Genomic DNA, 22,649 nt, shown 5'->3' with positions numbered 1-22,649 from the left:
AGCCCCAGTTCACCCAGATTTATTTTTGCCAGCGCACAACTTTGACACTTTTTAACGCAGCGCAAAGCAATGAACGCAGACTCTCTCGAGTGTGACGCGATCGTTCTGTGTGTTTTCAGTTTGTCTGTCTGTATCTACGTTTTAAAAGATACAAAAGGAAGAAACTAAAACGATATCCCCCAGTTCCTTTCCTCATGGCCGAGACGGGAGCGAAAGAACATCGAATGTCATATCTTCAGAGGAATGTCTTTACGAAAAAAAAAGAAAGAAAAAAGTGACTTATTTTGCACTGCACTGTAATGTAACTTAATGTAATTTAACGCTTTCATATCGGGGAGGGGAAAACGACAACATCTAGTTGCTCAGAGTGTAGAGTGTACAGTAGGCCCATGTGTGTAAGAATGTGAACACGCATAACGCAAAGAGTTTTTTTTTTTCTACAGACATTGTTTATGCTGTGCGTGCGTGCGTGTGCGTGCGTGTGTGTTTGCGTGTGCAGCCAGAACAAGCATTTCATTACAGTGAATAAATGAACTCGTACGCGGTACGAGTCACATTCCGTTCCGTGGCTTTTTAGCGGCGGTGTGCTCCCAAAAAGTCCAGTTGCACAGACTTTCTTTCCCCCTATTTTTCTACGTGTAAATAAATAGCTTTAGTGTGCAGCACTTTGAATACCTGGGCACTGTCCGCTCCCTCCAGTCCCGTAGCTTAAGGAAACTCCAGACGTTGGATTCTCAAGCAACCGGGGATTCGAGGGAAGGTGACCCATCTGTTATCCAATAAATATAAAGCATATTAGAAACTGCGACTAAGTAAAAATATGGTCACATTTGAGCTGCCTGGCTATAGTATATAGTCCTGTGTGTGCGTGTGCTTTTATGTCAATTTCTATATTTGCATAACGTTTCACGTGTAGTTTTTATTTCCACGGACAAAGTGTTGCCCAGTGTTGCTGCTGTCAGACACAAATGGAACAAAAGTGATTTTGTGTTCCTGGTGAAACGGGCTCTTCACGATGGCCAGTCCTATTCACAACGCAGAGTTCAGTCCGTCAATCCACCCCATTGTCCATCGTGATCTGTACGTGACTGTCCAAGTCCCCACTTGAACTAAACGCTCACTTTGGTCTGGCCCGGTTCACTTTAAGTTGAGCAACCTGACATTCCTACGTTAGGCATGTCATCAGGCAAACATTTTAAATACATTTAAAAAAAAGTAGCGTGCCGTAAACAGCCGATTTATAAGCTCACGTCGCGTCTTTAAGTGGTGGTTCTGGCTCGTGTAGATTAGGTGGAACACGACTATGTCCTCTGCACAACTACAGCAACGTGAAGACTTGAAAAGGCAGAGGGAGGATTTTGAACACTTTTTGATTGTACCTGAAGATTCTTCTTTGTTGTGCCTCCGATAGACTCCGCCTCTCTCATCATCACACAGCCCCCCGCCTTCATCTGGGAATCTGTATTGTCTGTCAAAGCTGCTGAAATATTAATGAAATAAAGAAGGGCATCAAAGTGAAATGCTTCTCTATCCTTAGTGTCTAATTTGAACTAATGTAGCTTCGTTGGCATGAATGGATTTGTCAAAATAAAGGTTCTGTCTTCGTACACCAGTGACATCACTAGTGACATCATCACCAATGACAAAGCCAATTGGGGCTGCAATCGTTATCCACAACTTTCCAACATCCCATGGTGCATTGCGCAGAAGGCCAGCGGCATTTCCGGCGTCGCAGCCGAATGTGATCTACAAGCTCACAACAGTTGCATCTGTGACGCGACGTGAGCTTGTATGTCTGCTGTTAACCGGAAGTGTCCCGCAGATAATGTTACAGTAAAGTCTTGCGGAAACGGGTGGTTAGACCTTATTCACACCGCGTCCATCTTGGATCACATGACCACATGGGATAGCAGCCTGCATTACAAACCTTTGTAAACAATGGAGCGATGGTCCCAAAATATGAGTTCTGTTCAACCAATTTATTTTGACCAAAAGGGCAGATGACAACATCGACATCCCAAAAATGATTAAATAGAAGGGTATATCCACAATATTCATGGTTGTTAGGTTGCAGTGTTACTCTGTACAAAGACTTGCTACAGTATCTGTGCAGACTAGTGCTTGCTCTGCCATCATATTAACTTACTGTATCATGATTTTTGCATATTAATCAGGAACAATCTAACAACAAATGGTTAATATGATGGTGGAGCAAGCACTGCACAGATACGTCTTTGTACACAGTACAACCTAACCTTGAATATTGTTACCATGGATGTAATCAATCCTGTTACTGTAGCGCTCTAATCCTTTTGGGGATGTTGATGTTGTCATCTGCCCATTGGTCAATTTGGTCAAAATAAATTGGTTGAACAGAACTCATATTTTGGGATCATCGCTCCACCCCATGTGGTCATGTGATCCAAGATGGCCGCGGTGTGAATACGGTCTATTGCTACATCTTAACACCATTGCTTTGCAATGGGCTGTGTGTGTGTGTGTGTGTGTGTGTGTGTGTGTGTGTGTGTGTGTGTGTGTGTGTGTGTGTGTGTGTGTGTGTGTGTGTGTGTGTGTGTGTGTGTGTGTGTGTGTGTGTGTGTGTGTGTGTGTGTGTGTGTGTGTGTGTGTGTGTGTTGGTTCCATTTGTACACATACAGTTAAATTAACACTAAACTTTACAGTGTAGAATGGGTCTTCAACAGGGGGTCCTGACTGGACCCCTAGGGGGTCCTCGCTGGAACCCTAGGCCTAGGGGGTCCTGACTGCAGTAGGAGCGAGATCATTTAGCGACCTACAACCGGGTCGCAACGTGGTCGTAGTTTTCAGCGACCAGGTCGCTAAATCTACCGACCGGCCTGCAGTTTTAGGTCGGTAGATTTAGCGACCCGGTTGGTAGATTTAGCGACCCGGTTGGTAGATTTAGCGACCCGGTCGGAAGATTTTGCGCCCCGGTCGGTGATTTACCGGCCCGGTCGGTTGATTTAGCGACCCGGTCGCTGAAAACTACCGACCACGTTGCAACCCGGTTGTAGGTCGCTAAATGATCTCGCCCTCTCTCCCTGACTGGACCCCCTAGGGGGTCCTCAGTTTGTGGGATACTGTAGGATAATTCCTTTAAATGAACAACTTGAATCCTCGCATCCCTATTCTGGGGAGAACTTTAGCCAAAAATAGCATTCTTTATTATTATTGCAATCCCTGCAGTAACAGCTGTCAATTATAACGTTATAAATAATACTGAGAATCCTAATAAACCATCAAAGTACAATACATAAACCCAGGATACAAAAAAAACAAAAAAAACATTCAAAGTTTCAAATGTAAAAACAAAAGATCCCATCAAGATTTGGCGGGCCCCCTGTAATAACTCTGAGGACCCCCCAGGGGTCCTGGACCCCCCCCCCCCCGTGGAAGAACCCTGGTATTTGCTACTACTCCTTTTTGTTTTCAGAGCCCAGCTACAATAACTTTTATGCTTCAATTATGATCTAATTTAACATTGTTCTGGAGCAGTAGCAGAGCTATTACTGAGATAGGCTCAGGGGTCTGTCTGGGGGGTCCTAGGTGAGGAAAGACCCCAATCAAAAGTCAGAAAGGTTATTCTGGCTGCTTTAAAAGTGTAATAAATGAACTCAGGATGTTTTAAAACCTACAAAATAACTCTAATATGAAAATTTGACATTAACCGGCGTGCTGTTCTGGGAGGTCCCAGATTAGATAACCCCCAGAAAGGGGGTGGGGGTCCGGAACATTTTACACCCATCGTTTACTCATTCGATTCCTTGCTTGACCCAGAAAACATAGGATCGGTATGTTTAATTAAGTTTCTAGGTTGTCTAGAAGCCAATAGCACAAATTATGTATTTTATTATGTCTGCCATTTTGAACGTCCAAAATGGCGGTTGGCATAACCGCATTGAATGGCCAGGGGTGGATGTTTTGACAGTATGCACATATATGGTCATGACTCATGATGACTGTGTGTGTGTGTGTGTGTGTGTGTGTGTGTGTGTGTGTGTGTGTGTGTGTGTGTGTGTGTGTGTGTGTGTGTGTGTGTGTGTGTGCGTGCGTGCGTGCGTGCGTGCGTGCGTGCGTGCGTGCGTGCGTGCGTGCGTGCGTGCGTGCGTGCGTGCGTGCGTGCGTGCGCAGGGTAGAGAGAGAATATGTGTTGATGTTTGGCTGTGTCTACATATGTTAATGTTTATATGATGGTCAGTATGAGTGATTGTATTCAGACAGACTATGCACACATACAAGCTTTCATGTTGTTCTGTTGCCTAGTATCCTGTGTGCTGTGTTTCTCCAACTGTACATACATCCTCTGTGATAAAAAAGGCCAGCTGAAGTGCTCCATCCTCCTGTACTTATAAGTAGCTATAATTTCTATAAACAATTAGTAGGGCGGGAGTGGCTTATTATTAGTGGCGTTTCCATAAAGCCACTTTTTGCGCATTAACGGCTTATTCGCTAAATCTTTTTATGGAAACACTTCAAAATGCGAATAAACTTTAATTATCCGCAAAAAAAATTATCCGCTTGGAGGAGGAGGATTTTGAGCCTTTATCGAATAAACTAAATGCGCATAAGTGAATGGAAACGGGTCAGACAATAAATGCGAATAAAATATGACGTTCTGGTCCATATCGTCCTCCTATAACACTTTCCCCCGCCGCTTAATTAACGTCCATTGTATAGCGTTAGCCCACAAAACAAACCGGTTGTTGCACACGGAGTGACCCTTCGTCATCACACCGTGATGCGCGTGCCAAGTGGCCGTACAAGCTCACAGCAGCTCGCATCTGCGATGGTGCAGGATGCAGTCTGCCCGGAGGACTCAACCGGGCGGCGGGGCGGCCGCCTCGGCTCGGGGACGCCACTCGGGGCGCCCTGGCCGGGGTCGCTTGCTCTGTGCTCCCGCCGGCTGCACTTTCTCCGCGGCGGTGCGACCGGCTCTGGGTCGGGATGTGTGTGTGCAGCGAGTCACAGCAGTGCCCTCACGTCTCTCACCTACCTGTCTGAGCCATTTCGCCTACCCTCAATTCTGCTGTCAGACTGTCCATGTTTGCAAATTATCTCTTTGTCATTTAAATATTATAGTGACTGTGACAGTGGTGTCAAGTGAATCTAACAGTTTATTTGACATTTATTATTTACATCACATTTTATTCCTAAAAAATGGCAAAATAGTTTTTTATGCCTGTTGACAGGCAAGGTTGATTCTATAGGCTATTTAGGTCGGTGTAGCATATATCTTATATAGACCTATATAGGCTAATAGCCTACATATATATTTTGTATAGCCTAATGTTAAAACAATATAGGCCTACAATACTGTTCATTTTACAATACTGTTCAATACTGCACCAAAGAATGTATAGTATCGGGACATGGATTAATTAATTATTTGGGCGCACCTGATTCCAATAGCTCTGTATTTATGTGATTACTATGGAGTGCATAGGATAGCCGTGTGTAGGTTTGACATGTAACACCACTGTCACAGTCACTATAATATTTAAATGACAAAGAAATAATATGAAAACATGGACAGTCTGACAGCAGAATTGAGGGTAGGCGAAATGGCTCAGACAGGTAGGTGAAAAGACTCTCCTCCAAGGCAAAAATGCCAGGTGAAAGGACCAAATGCGTGTAGGCGAATATGTTATAGGCGAATATGCCTGACACCGAAAAAATCAGCCCCCATCCCAGCTCTGTGCACTGTGTGCAAGGCAAGCCCGCGGGAAGTATTTACAGCACGTCGGTTAGACGGACCCAGGCAGGATCTCCCAAGAATCGCATTTCACCAGTTTAATGGAAACGGGCTAAATTCGCTTTGTCTTAATGCGTATTTCTGATAATTCGCTTCCCTAATTAGAAAAAGTTTATGGAGACATGGCTAATGTCAATGTTTTGTGCAATGTCTGCTTTATTGTAATCATTCTTCTAATTAACTATTTATTTATTTATTTTCTCTAAGAACTTTGCTTCATCTTCTGCTCTGTAAAGCACTTTGAGCTGCATTTCATGTCATGAAAGGTGCTATACAAATAAAGTTTTATTATTATTATTATTATTACCCGTATTCTTTAGGCTGCTACTAAGTAGACTGGCTGCTACTTACTAATTATGTTTACTTTAGTCACAGGACCAGAGCATCATGCTGTTCAGTGCCATACACAATTGGCATTAAACCGGTATTTATGTCTGTGACCTGCCGGTCACAGATTCGCCCAGTTTGATATCATACCTGCCGATTTTTTATATTGGCCGATTCCGATTTCCATCCCTAGTTAGATCATAACATTATGGGAGGACCACATCGTAAGTTACATCATAACATTATGGGTGGACCACATCGTAAGTGGACCATAAGTTACACTATAACATTATTGCTGGTGGGAAAATATGTTTTTTTTTAGATATCTGTAGTGATAATATGGCCATAGCTATACTAACACTAGATGTAGTGATAATATGGCCATAGCTAACACTAGATGTAGTGATAATATGGCCATACCTATACTAAGGCCACATTCTCATAATATAATTCGGTTTAGTTGTGCGAATGGGAGGGGTGAAGTTGCCACATTCTTGCATATTTAATTGATACGTTTGCGCTCACACACATTGTCATCCGAAACAAGGAATCGCTGAGTCCACGTCTGTCCACGGGACATATGTATCCAAGCTGCATAGGGCCTAATGCCTCCTCCATCTCCCTGTGTTTAATAATTCTTCAAGTTCAACTCACAATGTAACCGCAGGACCCCGCAAATATTTATCTGCGGTCGATGGTCGTAAACGGGCGATCAAAAAATAAAACCATGCGGCGGCGGGAGGGACTCGCAAAATCTACCAGCAATAAACCAGACAGCAAATAGGCCTACTTTTTTTTAGCAAGATAAGAATATCTACGAAGAGGACAACGTCAACGTCTCTCTCTCTCTCTCTCTCTCTCTGCCCCTCGATCGTCTTGCCCTCCGCTGGCTCCTTCTCTGCGCTCCGCGGCGTGCGTAAAGCGTCTCCATTTGGACATGATTGCACAGAGAGCAAGAGCGCGAGCGAGGGCGAGAGACCGACACATCGGCCTATATTATATTATATGATATACAAGTGACTCCAGTGGCACTTTCCTTTCATCTAACTGTGAGCAACTCCTCACAAATAATACACTATGTGCGATCGAGGGAGCGGTGATCAGAAATGATATCAATGAGGGGAGGAGGCGGCCAGAATGGTCAGAAATCTAATGAGAGCAGACGGTCTGGAGGGGGATTTAACCTTTTATAAATAACTATATGGATTTAACCCGCACATGGCTCTATATATTGCCTGTATTTGAGACGGATGGATTCACACCAACAGGGAAGCGTTTGCGGTAGCGCATCGAAACCACCGTTTTTTTGTGGATTTGCATTTGTTTCTTTTATTCGAAAAAGAATACGGATGCGTCTTCACACATGCCCAACCGTTGTGTATTTTCCAACAATACGTTATAGGATTCGTTTTAATCGTAATAAAACGTGCCTGTGTGAATGCCGCCTTACACTAGATGTAGTGATAATATGGCCATAGCTATACTAACACTAGATGTAGTGATAATATGGCCATAGCTAACACTAGATGTAGTGATAATATGGCCATAGCTATACTAACACTAGATGTAGTGATAATATGGCCATAGCTATACTAACACTATATGTAGTGATAATATGGCCATAGCTATACTAACACTAGATGCCAAAAAATTAAAAGATCCTGTGTTTGTGGTGTGTCTCCCCCCTTCCCCCGCCTCTCTGTTCGTCGTCTCCACACAGCAGTCACATCTCCTCTCCTATGAACACAAATTTGTTTCCGTAGCCTGTAGCCGCTGCCTGGAGTCTAATATGGGAGCGACATTGCATACTAATGTCTTCAATGAGTTATGGCCCGCATAGGCCTAGTATTTGACAGTCATATCACATTGTGTGTGTGTGTGTGTGTGTGTGTGTGTGTGTGTGTGTGTGTGTGTGTGTGTGTGTGTGTGTGTGTGTGTGTGTGTGTGTGTGTGTGTGTGTGTGTGTGTGTGTGTGTGTGTGTGTGTGTGTGTGCGCAGGTTTCTCTTTGAAGGCTCTCAGGGTACAGTGTTGTACACAGGAGACTTCAGGTTCGCCAAAGGAGACGCTTCCAGGATAGAACTGTTGCATTCTGGGAGCAGGTGAGCTAGTGTGGCGGAGAGAGTTGCAGCCCCAGCCTGAAGCCTCAAAAGTCTAGTATCTGCTCTCGTTCCATAGGGATGTCCCTTTGGAGTGATGGTTAAGATATTGGACTTTCACGCGGGAGACCCGGGTTCGAAGCCGGGTGGGGAGGTTCGGATCACCTCCGCTACACTAGTCTCTCTTTCTTTTTCTCATTACTTGTGCCAGCAGGGCGCATAAGTACTGTGTTCGGCTGCGTATGTATGTTGGTGTCTGCCTGTGATTAAGCCTGTAGCCCAATCAGGGACCAGCATTTCTGGCAACGTCATCATTAACAGCCAATGAGGGACCAGCATTCCTGCTGATGCCAGTGGTGATGCCAGTGGTGAGCACACCTTATGATGCACTCTGCTGGTGCACAAGTAGGCCTTGTGCAACACCTGGACAGAGGTCTAGTTTGCCTTTGTTTCATTCAGCTTTTTCAAAGTGACCAACAGTCGCCACTCGGAACGTTATCGGTTGCATTTAACATGAATTTGTTCTATAAGCGCACATTTTACCCTCCTTTTATAATGGACGACTTACTTATCGGGCAAGTGGGCATGAATGACATTAAGGCTAAAAGGATAACGCAATACTTTACTAGTTATTCTGCCCTGATGCTGTGTATCTGTACAGTAGATAGTGAACAAAAATCCACATCTCCAAAAAATGTTGAAGAATGTCAGATTATAATCTGTAAAAAGCCCAAACCCAAAGTTTCCAAGGCCCTGTTTTAAACACACAAAACAATGTGTTGGCAGGGGGAGAAAGATCTGTGTCTGAAGCAGTTACTCTGGGTGCGTTCGGAAACCCGCACCGGGTGTGTGCTCAGTGTAGTGAGTGCAGTGGGCGTGACGACGTAGAGTGCGTTCACTGGTTTACGAACAACCAGTTTTAAGAGGCAGCTGTGCGCTTTTTCACTCTGAACTCTGAAGGTAAACTTTCTGAAAAGCAGCAGTTGCTAAGTATGCTAACGTAACGTTGATATTGAAAGGAGATGTAATTCATAGCATTGGAATACCTGCTGTTAGTTTACACGTTAATGCGTGTGAAACTATCGAGCCCAAACAACCAATTAAGCTGCAAATGCTGCATTTTGCAGTCATTTCCTCCATTGTTCACAGCTGAGAAGCGTTCGAGACATGGCCATGAAAACCAACCAATCAAAGCACCGCACCGACGCACCACACCGTCAAACTCCATCTTCTGAGTAGGGTTGTTCAGTGCGTGCACTCAACACACCAGTGCGCCGCGCACTGGATTTCCGAACGGCAACGCACCAAGTGCACCGAATAAACGAACGACAACATGGCACACCAGTGCGTTGAGTGCGCATTTCCGAACGCACCCATTGTTACTTACTAGCTGAGGAAAGCATCACAGCTGCTACTGTCTGTAGCCTACTTACTACTGTAGTTGCACTGTCACACCTGTTACAATTTAGGTCAGTGGTTCTCAACCTTTTCAGGACGCGACCCCCCAAAATAATCATATGACGAACAAAAAGAGTTACATCAGTTAGTTGTCATTCAATGTTATATGAGATACTTCAATGGTTTCCAGTGGAAATAAGCTTAGTCTTTTCATGTATCTCCTTTTAGTAGACCTTGTACCAGTGAACTGTACCGTCATGAAACTGTACCTTTTCCTATGCAAACTTCTAATAAAGTCTTCAATCAATCAATACATCTTGTACTGTAAAACAATGTTCTGTTGTGAAAATAGCAGCATGTAGATCGGCTATTTTCACAATTTCTGCCTCTAATATTTGACAATTCTTTTGCCAATGCTTTGTCATTTTAGAGGTATTAAAAAGTTCCTTAAATTGTCACTTTAGAAATGTGCAGATACCACTATACACTTAAACTTTATGTTGGTTTGTTTACTGTTGAGTGAGAAAACAATGTTTCAACATTAAGTTAATCATCCGGGGACCCCCCAAAATAATCTGGGGGTCCCGATCCACAGGTTGAGCACTGGTTTAGATGATGATCAGAGCTTTGGACTGGGTTACATTTCTATCCATAATACCAGAAACAGCCACAAGAGGGAGTTATCCTAACAGGCTCAGTGTAGGAAAATCATAAAACATAAGAATACAATGAATGCATGGAAAATAACATTTATTAAATACATGTGAAGCCAGTAGCACACGACACATAGGCTACACTACACAGAAAATAGCTATCAGCGCTAGCCTAGCGTCCATTCTTCTCCGGTTCCGTGGTAAACAGTCCAGAGCTGGAGAAAGTTTGTCCATGGATAAAAGCTCAGACAGCTTGTTTGTAAAATACTTGCACATTTTAACTGGTTATAGAACATGGAGTTGCCAAATCTTTATACGTTTTACAACTCCAATGGCTGGTTTTAAAATTTGTTTCCGAAATGCAAACAGCAACAAGTGCCCACTGCGACAGCTCTACAGTGTATGCTCTGAACGACACAACGAGACGCCAAGCTGCGGTTCCAAATAAGGCAACTCTCTTGTCAGTACAATGAAACCACGCCCCCCCCTTGATACAACTCTATATTAAACAAACGTTAATATTAATTAGATATGCCAACGTCACGGCACACAAATGGTACACTGTGAGCTAATATTTAATGAGTGGCGCAAAATATTTCTTTTCTACCCTACTAGAAGTAGGCTTACACAGAAATAGCTACAGAGACAGCAGAAAGCTCTGAATCCCCAAGCCTATGGGCACATTGAACCATATCACTGCTCCCTATCACAAGTGAATCATTGATATAATATATATTTATAGAAAAAGTGATTTTGTGTTTCATGGCCCTTTAAACATACAATACAGTTTCAGTTTGTTATTTGTAAAGGATTGTTTACTAAAAGAGGTGGTGCCACAGTTTGTACTTTTTCTGTTTTGTATGTGTCTATGGAGTTAACTTTACTCTAACAGACCCCCAGGTGTGGTTATAATATGTTTTGTATGTGTCTATGGAGTTACTCTAACAGACCCCCAGGTGTGGTTATAATATGTTTTGTATGTGTCTATGGAGTTACTCTAACAGACCCCCAGGTGTGGTTGTAATATGTTTTGTATGTGTCTATGGAGTTACTCTAACAGACCCCCAGGTGTGGTTGTAATATGTTTTGTATGTGTCTATGGAGTTACTCTAACAGACCCCCAGGTGTGGTTATAATATGTTTTGTATGTGTCTATGGAGTTACTCTAACAGACCCCCTGGTGTGGTTATAATATGTTTTGTATGTGTCTATGGAGTTACTCTAACAGACCCCCAGGTGTGGTTATAATATGTTTTGTATGTGTCTATGGAGTTACTCTAACAGACCACCAGGTGTGGTTATAATATGTTTTGTATGTGTCTATGGAGTTACTCTAACAGACCCCCAGGTGTGGTTATAATATGTTTTGTATGTGTCTATGGAGTTAACATTACTCTACTAGACCACCGGGTGCTGTTATAATGTACACATTTGCCTTCCCTGTGTATTTTTGGTTTCTTTCTGAAAGCTGAAAGCCTCTGAGTCAAAAGGACCGGTCGAAAAACACTGATTTAATGACATCATAGAATCAACCCCTCCCCTAATTACCATTCACCCAACACTGTGGGTGTGGCTAACTTCAGATGGGTCACCACCCACCATGACAACCAGGCATACTTAATTAACTGGTGGTTGTGGCCACATAAAAACCAAATTTTAACTCTTTCTGTACACTTTTTAGGAAAATAATCCTCCTCCTATTATAATCATAATACCTGATAATCATGTTTTAGCGGAGAAAAAAATCATAACACTGCATCTTTAAATGTTTTTTTTTTTTTTAGGGCTGGGATGCGATTCAAAAAATTAATCGAATTAATTACAGGCTTTGTAATTAATTAATCGCAATTAATCACATTTTAATCGCATAATAATATTTGACCCGAGAAGCATTTTTTTCCAAGTAAAACACATTTTGTTGTATGAGTGAATCAACGAGTGAGTTTTTGAAATCTAAATTTCGCATCCACTGGGCCAAGCAAAGCGCTCTGATCGGCTACTTCTCCCTTGGCGTTTGTTGTCTCTTCTTGGTTGGTGCATCGCTATGATTAATTAATCTCAATTAATCAGTTTCTCAGCCCTAGTGTTTTTATGTCTCTCTCTTTCGTCCAATCAGGCGTCATCGGATCAGGACACGCCCACGACCTCCACGCTCGTCGACCGGGAGCAAGGAGGGCCCGCCTCTTTCGACGGGCGGCGTCAGAGGGAGGAGGAGATGATTGGCAGCCAGAGCGTCCAATCGGAGGAGGAGGAGCTGCAGGGGTCTCAGGAGTTGTCGGACTTTGACATCCCGTGCTCGCCCGGGTCCCAAGCCCCGCCCATACAGGAACTGGCCCAGTTCTACAGGAAGCTGGCGTCCGGAGAGGAAGTGGTCACCAGGAGAGGAAGTCAGGGTTCCACGTGAGGTGTGGGGACCCCCCTCAGAGACCCCCACGGGGTTCCTTGAGGGGGTCCAGGGGGTCCAATGTTAAATGTGTTCATTTAGCATCACAATCCGGAATTATGTAATACTTTAGCTATTAAAAGATAGCAGACATATAAGCTCACAGCACTGCATTGAGTGCCACGCTGCGAGCTTGTAGATCTTGAACATTTGTGTCTATATATCTTTGAATACATATTTTTCAAAGCAGACTTTTGTAATTCAAATCTATGCTTCTGGGGAGGGGTCCCTGGAACAACTTATTTTGAGATGGGGGTCCACGGCCATATCATTCCGAGGGTCCTTGACATGAAAAGGTATTATTTATGTTTTTCAATAACCTTTAGATTTAGAACACAAGTGTAGAGTTGGCCTCAGTGGATAAAGGAATTGTGATGCTAAATTAAAGGAGTAGTTCACACCAAAAGAAATATGTATTTTTCCTATCAGTTCCTCAAGCCACGAAGCCTTGAATTCATTCAAGAGTATTTAGTTTTCCTTACATTCCTGAATCTGAGACAGTAATCTGTCAACTGATCATCTGTCAATAGGAGACTCTTCGAGACTCAAACTATGGACCCTAACCCTTTTGTGACAGAAAATGAGCATTTATTTTGGTGAACTACTCCTTTAAACATAATGTAATACCCCCCCCCCCCCCCCCCGGTCAGAGTTTGTGTCAGAGTTTTGACAGTCAAATGTTTACACAAATAGCCAGAGTTCTCTGGAAGAATCAAGTGTTTCTATAAAGAATGTTTCTTTGTTACAAAGTGTTTCTGTAAAGTTAAGTTCATTAAGGTCATGGTTTTGGAGTCATTGACCAATTAGAAGAGCAGTAAAAGCTGATGACATCACAGACTATCTTGATGATTCATTGTCTTGATAATTCTGTTTTCTTTTATGTGTATTTGTATACTGTATATATATTTACTGTATATTTTGTATTTGTATACTGTATATATTTACTGTATATTTTGTATTTGTTAACGTGTTATTGACGTTCTAGATATTGAGTGAAATAAAAAAGATGTAGTTAATTCAGTGATGGACGTCCCTCATTTTCTCCTTATTTTCGTGTTGATATATTCTATTGCCTTTTATATTTTTTTAAAAAAAAGAGAGAAATTAGACGTTTACCCTGGACCCATACTAGTGAAAATAGCAGATCTACAAGCTCCTCCCACCTCTACCCACCTTCACCCACTTTCATCTTAAGCTGCAACAGCCTGGTTTAAATGAGCTGAAAAGCATAACGTTTTGCCTTTTAAAATAATAAAGTCTGTTCACAATTCCTGCAGGGTAAATCTGGTTTCAGCTGAGGTGATCATGTCTTAACCTAACCTGGTTAGGGTTAGGTTTAACCAGGTCTAACCTGGTTTCAGCTGAGGTGATCATGTCTTAACCTAACCTGGTTAGGGTTAGGTTTAACCAGGTCTAACCTGGTTTCAGCTGAGGTGATCATGTCTTAACCTAACCTGGTTAGGGTTAGGTTTAACAAGGTCTAACCTGGTATCAGCTGAGGTGATCATGTCTTGTCCAACACACAGGAGAGAAACATGCCACTCATAAACACCTCAACACTTAGGGCTCATACTGTATACACACTGAAATGAGCAGATCTACAAGTTCACAGCACATGGCGGACGCCACACGAGGTGAGCTTGTAGATCTGCTATTTCCGGTCCCTGCAGCTATTATGCAACAGAGTGTCCTGGAACAACCCTTCCGTACACACACACACACACACACACACACACACACACACACACACACACACACACACACACACACACACCTGCAGTTTACTGTAAGTCACATGACTTCAGGAACTGTCTCTGTGCACAAACCACTCCTCCTGCTCTTTGAGGAAGAGAGAAAAGTTCTTTGTTCTCTTTTAACAGTTGTTTTCACAGTAAGGAGAGACAGACAGAGATGTGGAACACGACGCACACAGACAGAAGACGGACATTTTGTTGTTCAAACTTGTGAACAGAGTGAGTAGAAATGTATTTGTTTCTGTTATAAAATCTCACTAATACAGTAGGTGCATGTCAAGTTACAACAATAATAAAAGTAATATAATAATAATGCGAGGTGTTTTGATCTTGTACAACGACTATTTGGAAAATGTTTGTATCTAATATTATTTGACAATGTGATCAGATGTATACTTCATGGTACCAGGGTGTCGCGTACTGAAATGAGCGGCGACGGGTCTCCATTCCGATCACCAGGTTAGCATTCGCCAGCGTTGGTAGGTTAGCATTCACCAGTGTTAAGTTTGACTGAGCTTAGGGTTAAGGTTAGGTTTAGGGGGTCGGAATGAGCAGATCTACAAGTTCACAGAACATCGCTGACGCCACATGAGGTGAGCTTGTAGATCTGCTATTTCCGGTCCATGAAACCTTTGTGCAACAGAGTGGCCCTCTAGTCATCAGCCTTGTGTGTGTGTGTGTGTGTGTGTGTGTGTGTGTGTGTGTGTGTGTGTGTGTGTGTGTGTGTGTGTGTGTGTGTGTGTGTGTGTGACCCCTCAATCATGTGAGGACCCCCTGGGGGTCCCGAGCCACAGGTTGAGAACCAGTGCTGTGTGAGACATCATTTTCCTCAGGAGAGAAACCAGTTTGATCTGGTTTAGATCGCTCCTTTCATTTCCTGTTGTTACTACCACACACACACACACACACACACACACACACACATATAGTTTACTGTACGTCACATGAATTCAGGACAGTGGTGTAATGTCTCTCTCTCTCTCCAAACCACTGATCATGTAGAACGGCTATGTTGAAAATGTTTGCAGAACATATTGTTTTCAGTTCATTCTAGCTCCTCTCTGTGTTGGCTGGTGACTTAAGAGACGCTCCACATAAATACTTCACTCATCAGAGCACGATGTCAGAGCGACAAACCCAATGACCGTAAAAAGGAACACGTCCAGACACGGACAAGCTGCCGTTTCTCATAGTAAACTTGCTCCCTGCGGTCGCAACAAGATCACAGCTCATTGTGGATGCGACTGTTGTGAGCTTGCAGCTCTGCTGTTCTTGGCTGTTCTCTGCGCGCGACACCGTCGCAGTACGGAGCATATGACAATGAGGTGTGGTTTTGATGACAAACTGCTTTGAACAGCTTCAAAGCACGTACGCCCCCCTCCCCCCCAGCACCCCTACTTCCCGCGGTAATGTCAGTTTTTTATAGCATCCTTTGTTGATTACTTTTGATGCAGTGAAGATCTTTTTAAGGCGTTAAAAAGGTGTTAAAAGTTAAGTTTTCTTTTGAAAAACAGATGCTAAAATAAAAAATAATGTTTCAAAAATATTTTATGAAAAAATAAGTTTCATATATGTGTTTCTGTTCAAAAATGACCAAACAAAGCGTAAAATAATGATAAAATAATAATTTTGGCCGTTGTCAGGCTGACACTTCTTGTATATGTTAGACTAGGATGTAAACAAAGTGTCAGCCCTACAAAAAAAAGTTGACTATTCCTTTAAATTGTCACTTCACTGCCCTCATGTTGTGCTGAAACATGTGAATCTGTCACCTTCACATCACAGGAACGAAGAAAAAACACATTAAGCCCAACTTATATTTCATTGAATGTCAAGTACTGAAAATAGCAGATCTACAAGCTCTCAGTGTGTTGCCAACTGCCACACCTGCAGCTTGTAGATCTGCTGCATTCACATGTCACATGTGTTGCCATGTGACACCATCCTACAGCTTGTAGATCTACTTTTGTGATTGCTAAATGTTTGATCCAGAATAGATGATGTGGTTCACTCAATGGTGACTCACACATGGCATGCACGCACAGGGCTGTATTAACCATTGGGCCAGTGGGGCCGTTGCCAGGGGCCCTTGGCTCAGGGGCCCTTGGGGGAACTGGGCCACGTGGTCATTAACAATTTACTAAAGTTAAATGTATAGGTTACATTCCACAGAGTGATTTTGGCAGTATGACTCAGCCCCACCCTGTACTGTCTGTGATTACATCACGCATCTCTCTCTCTCTCTCTCTGTGTGTGTGTGTGTGTGTGTGTGTGTGTGTGTGTGTGTGTGTGTGTGTGTGTGTGTGTGTGTGTGTGTGTGTGTGTGTGTGTGTGTGTGTGTGTGTGTAGGTCTTGCTCTACCATGAGTGGCTCAGTGGAGAGAGAGGAGTCGGACCCCTCCTCTAAAGACATCCTGAGTGACAGGTCAGTCTGTTTGATTGATTGAAGAGTTTATTAGCAGTTTGCAATAGGAAAAAGTACACACACACACACACACACACACACACACACACACACACACACACACACACACACACACAGCTGAGAGCTCTGGCTAATCGCGTTAGAATGCGTTCTCCATAACGTTAATAGTTTCAATATAAGGAACGATGTTGGGCTAAGTAAGTGATTTGAAGAAGGATATATAAATTGATGAAATGGAAACTCCGTGTTTATCTGCATTTCTCCAGACTAGTAAAGAGGCTGTCTGTCTTCTTTCTCCTCCTCCTCCCCATGCACGTCTCCTCCTATGGATTCAATAAGCTCCCCGGCTGGTATTGTAGGCGGGCAGTGGAGGGGGCTACGCTGCGGGCGATGGGAAATTATGATTCAAAGTGTTTTCAAATAGACCATGTGACCTACTGTATCATACTATTATAATTTCTATTTCAGAGCTTTTTCAAATAGACCATGTGACCTACTGTATCATACTATTATAATTTCTATTTCAGAGCTTTTTCAAATAGACCATGTGACCTACTGTATCATACTATTATAATTTCTATTTCAGAGCTTTTTCAAATAGACCATGTGACCTACTGTATCATACTATTATAATTTCTATTTCAGAGCTTTTTCAAATAGACCATGTGACCTACTGTATCATACTATTATAATTTCTATTTCAGAGCTTTTTCAAATAGACCATGTGACCTACTGTATCATACTATTATAATTTCTATTTCAGAGCTTTTTCAAATAGACCATGTGACCTACTGTATCATACTATTATAATTTTGGGGCTGACAGCGGGCCTTTAAGGCCTGTCTGTCTGTCTGTCTGTCTGTCTGTCTGTCTGTCTGTCTGTCTGTCTGTCTGTCTGTCTGTCTGTTGAGGAAGCTGTAATGTGTAAGAGAGGTTTGACAGAGTGGATTCCACATGGATTGTAATGATTGAATATTAATAAAGTAAATGATGTTGATGCTGTCTTTCTGTCAGGGTCCATCAGCAGAGAGCAGGGTCTCCTGTACCCAGCTGTGTCTCCATGAAGAGTGACAAGTCCATGGATAAACGTATTAACTTCAAAGATGGACACCACTCTACTGATCCCAGGTCAGAATGTAAAACACATCATTTAGTTGTTATGAACTCTACTGAACATCATCTTAACATTTTAGCATGACAACATCCTTCCATATTTGATACCCCAGCCCCCCCAATCCACCATAAAACCCTGACAGGTTGAATAAAGACCCAGAGATGATCTATTTCATTGACTGTAACCCTGACAGGTTTAATAAAGACCTCCAGATGGATGTCAGTCAGAGTGTTGCCAAACGCCACAGAGCAGAGTCTCCAACACCCAGCCTTGTGTCTATGAAGAGTGACCGTTCTAGATGGGAACCTCCTAACTTCAGTGGACCTCCACACACTGAGTAATTAAGTGAATCCTCCTTTACAATACACAGCAATATGTGTTTCTGTTAACAGCTAATCTCCGGCACCATTTGCCCGATGGCAGTGAAACCTTGCACACACTCACTGGATCCCAGAACAGATCGGCCTGTTCTAGCGCCACCAGTAGAGCAATTTTTGAATCAATTTCTTTGACAGTACTCCTACAGATTTTGTTCAAACATCACACAAATCTTTACACATTGTCTCTATAGTGATTAAAACAAACATATTTGTCAGATTCCATCCTGATTGGCTGAGATCGGCTTCCAAAGTTTGCAGGAGTGAACAAAATACCTCAAATCATGAACACAGTGTGAGATTTCTGTGTAATTTAGCACAGACTTTCAAGTATCATTTTTTCTACTATGGAAGAAATGATATTTGAAAGTCTTCAAATCGGCCTCCTCACCAGGCCCTGGTGCCTATGACATCTTGGTCCTTGGCTTCCACATTATCCTGGTCTGAGGTTTTCCTTTGATAAAATATTGTCTTTGAGATGGAGAACAGTGAAGTTACTGTGGAGTCTAGACAGGCATCCCCCCACTCTGCGACAGGACACCTCAAAAGTAGCAGATCTACAAGGTGACAATACGTTGCACTTTGTGCTTTTAGATCTGCTATTTTATTTTAAAATGTCACACCTAAACATGTCCAGTTCCAACAGGGTTTCTAGGTTCTATCAATGTGTAAGCAATACAAGAACACACATCATTCATGATAAATACTGTATACAACAAACACATACATTATCACATTTCATTGACTGTAACCCTGACAGGTTTAATAAAGACCCAGAGATGATCTATTTCATTGACTGTAACCCTGACAGGTTTAATAAAGACCCAGAGATGATCTATTTCATTGACTGTAACCCTGACAGGTTTAATAAAGACCCAGAGATGATCTATTTCATTGACTGTAACCCTGACAGGTTTAATAAAGACCCAGAGATGATCTATTTCATTGACTGTAACCCTGACAGGTTTAATAAAGACCCAGAGATGATCTATTTCATTGACTGTAACCCTGACAGGTTTAATAAAGACCCAGAGATGATCTATTTCATTGACTGTAACCCTGACAGGTTTAATAAAGACCCAGAGATGATCTATTTCATTGACTGTAACCCTGACAGGTTTAATAAAGACCCAGAGATGATCTATTTCATTGACTGTAACCCTGACAGGGACCTCCAGATGGATGTCAGTCAGAGTGTTGCCAAACGCCACAGAGCAGAGTCTCCAACACCCAGCCTTGTGTCTATGAAGAGTGACCGTTCTAGATGTGAACCTCTTAACTTCAGTGGACCTCCACACACACAGTAAGTGAATCAAGTTACAGGTGTCATTTCATTTAAGGTGACCATACGTCCTCTTTTACCTGGACAAGTTAGGGGGGGTTTTACCGCAACACAAACACTGTACACTCCTTCAGATGAATGCCACGCTGTCACACACACACGCACGGCGCACGCACACACACACACACACACACGCACGCACGCACGCACGCACGCACGCACGCACGCACGCACGCACGCACGCACACACACACACACACACACACACACACACACACACACACACACACACACACACACACACACACACACACACACACACACACACACCATCTACATGTATTTAAGAACACATTGATTATGTACAACTATTACCTCTAGTCTACAGTGATATAACATTATGTACAACTATTACCTCTATAGTCTACAGTGATATAAGAACCTGTATTTACATCTGGGCAGTGTGTTTGTATCATGCAGGCCAGGTCATGTAATTCATGTTCATCTATATACAATATTATGTAAAAGAAACATGGCGAAATGAGCAGATCTACAAGCTCACAACACATGGCATCACAGCACTTCCTGAGCTTGTATATTGGCGCTAATCATTGTACGACAAAGTATACAGGTCTTAAGCGGTTAATTAAATAATATAAGTTAATATATTAAACTATCTATTATCTATATTCTATTGTCTTCATCTCCACAGAGAGAGACTCAGAACCACACCTGAACAAAAGACATCCAGTCAAACCACAAGTGAACAAAGTAAGACTGGACACATTTTACACTAATTAACATTTCATATCAATTAATGAAATGTTTAAATAGCAGAAAACATCATCAGACTAAATGTCCACGTTGTATTCCTGTATCAATGTCCAAATACTGGTGATTAACTTATGCATTTAGACCAAAACAAATGATACAAAGTAGGGGTGTAACGATACATTTGAACAACGATACGAAACACATCACAATACATGGTTGACGATACGATACATGGACGATATTGGTTCATTCATTGTGATGCGATTCGATTCAATGATTTAAAATCAATATAGTAACTATTTAGCAAAGAAATGAAATCTGTGTGAAACGTGTCAATAGAGCAGTTTTTTTTAGGTAAAAATCTATTATTATGGGTATAAATAAATAAACCCTGTGATTATTTAGCAAATATATGGAGATTACACACATTTATCGATAGACCAAGAGTAGCTATATGGAATGGAAAAGTAATTAGACCCCTCTTTTTAATTTTACCTCTTAAAATTGCTAAATACAAGGCACAAATACTTAGTTTTCGATACAATAGATTATTTGCATTGCAAAACGATTCCATACCGATTATTTCATTTTAAACGATACAATACGATATGCAGAGCCAAACGGTACGATATTTGCTTTTGTAAATCGATACAGTAGATCATTGCAAATTAAAAACGATTTTTCGATTCAGTTACTATCGTTACACCCCTAATACAAAGTTATTTATTATGCTGTTTTTTTTTTCACTCTTTTTTGACAGATTGTATAGCTTTTCAGAAGGGTATTTAAGACATAGTTTTCATGGTATATTAGATGTAAAGTTATACATTAACTTGAATGTTTAACATGCCTTCATTGTCTTCTCATAGCAGGTGTCAGTCCGCAGGAGCAGTTAAAGGTTTATAAGGTCGGTTTGAACCGTCTTGATCGTGTGACATACGTCACTGAAGTGCCCTCCCTCAGCAGCATCTACACAGAGCTCTACCTCTCAGCGGGAGAGAGTGAAGGGGTTAATACCCAACATGAGGTCTGGCAGCTTGAGACAGCTTCCAAGAAGAGGACCCTCCATGACCAACCAATCAAATGCAGTGACATCTTTAAGCCCCTCCTCCTTGGCAGAGAGAAACCAAACAGAAGAGTTCTGACCAAGGGCATCGCTGGCATTGGAAAAACCTTCTCTGTGCGTAAGTTCACTCTGGACTGGGCAAGGGGTTTGGAAAATCAAGATGTCATTCTCCTGATTCCCTTCTCATTCCGGGAGCTGAACCTGGTCAGAGATGAGCAGCACAGTCTTCTCTCACTGATCCATCGTTTCCACCCAGAATTAAAGAAGGTCACAGCAGAGCAGCTCGCTGTCTGGAAGGTTGGCCTCATCTTTGATGGTCTGGATGAAAGCAGGTTTCCGCTGAAATTCGAGAACATTGACATTGATTCTGATGTCTTCAACAACAATGACATCATCTCTGATGTCACAGTGACATCATCAGTGGGCTTGCTGTTGACAAACCTCATCAAGGGGAATCTGCTCCCCTCAGCCCTCCTCTGGATAACTACCAGACCTGCAGCAGCCAATCAGATCCCTCCTGCACATGTTGACCTGGTGACAGAAGTACGAGGATTCACAGACCCCCAGAAGGAGGAGTTCTTCAGGAAGAAATTCAGTGATGATGAGAAGCTGGCCAACAAAATCATCTCACACATGAAGACGTCAAAGAGCCTCCACATCATGTGTCACATCCCAGTCTTCTGTTGGATCACTGCTACCGTTCTGGAGGACATGTTGAAGACAGACGAGACAGAAAAGCTGCCCAAGACCCAGACTGCAATGTACAGCCACTTCCTGTGGGTTCAGACCAAGAGGAAGTGGAAGAAGTATCATGATTTGAATCAACAGCAGCTCATGGAGAAGGACAAGGAGGTTCTTCTGAAGCTGGGCAGGCTGGCGTTTGAACATCTGGAGAAAGGTAGCATGATGTTCTACCAAGAAGACCTGGAAGAGTGTGGTCTTGATGTGACAGACGCCTCGCTGTACTCAGGAGTGTGCACAGAGATCTTCAAAGAAGAGACTGTTCAATCTGAGGGAAAGGTCTACAGCTTTGTTCATCTGAGCATCCAGGAGTTTCTGGCTGCAGTCTACCTGTTCCACTGTTACACACAGAGGAACATGAAGGTACTGGAGACATTCCTGGGAGGAGGAGGAGAAGAAGAAGAAGAAGAAGAGGAAGAAGAGGAAGGA

General features: G+C 42.6%; 2 protein-coding genes across 2 annotated transcripts in view; both read left to right on the top strand.

The window, feature by feature from the left end:
* LOC308308968 (stonustoxin subunit beta-like) overlaps window positions 1-22,649 on the top strand; it is a gene marked incomplete at its 5' end in the record, with an annotated part of 72,804 nt that overhangs the window by 36,600 nt on the left and 13,555 nt on the right. The window lies entirely within an intron of this gene.
* On the top strand, window positions 16,805-22,646 carry LOC308308966 (protein NLRC3-like; the record flags this gene model as incomplete). Its single annotated transcript, XM_080754419.1, has 2 exons — window positions 16,805-16,866; window positions 21,377-22,646. Coding segments are annotated over 2 exons (1,332 nt in total), but the record flags the coding sequence as incomplete, so codon positions are not given.

Source organism: Nannobrachium achirus (genome assembly GCF_963921795.1).
Source record: "Nannobrachium achirus genome assembly, chromosome: 23".
Lineage (NCBI taxonomy): Eukaryota > Metazoa > Chordata > Actinopteri > Myctophiformes > Myctophidae > Nannobrachium > Nannobrachium achirus.
This window is presented reverse-complemented; position numbering and strand designations above follow the sequence as displayed.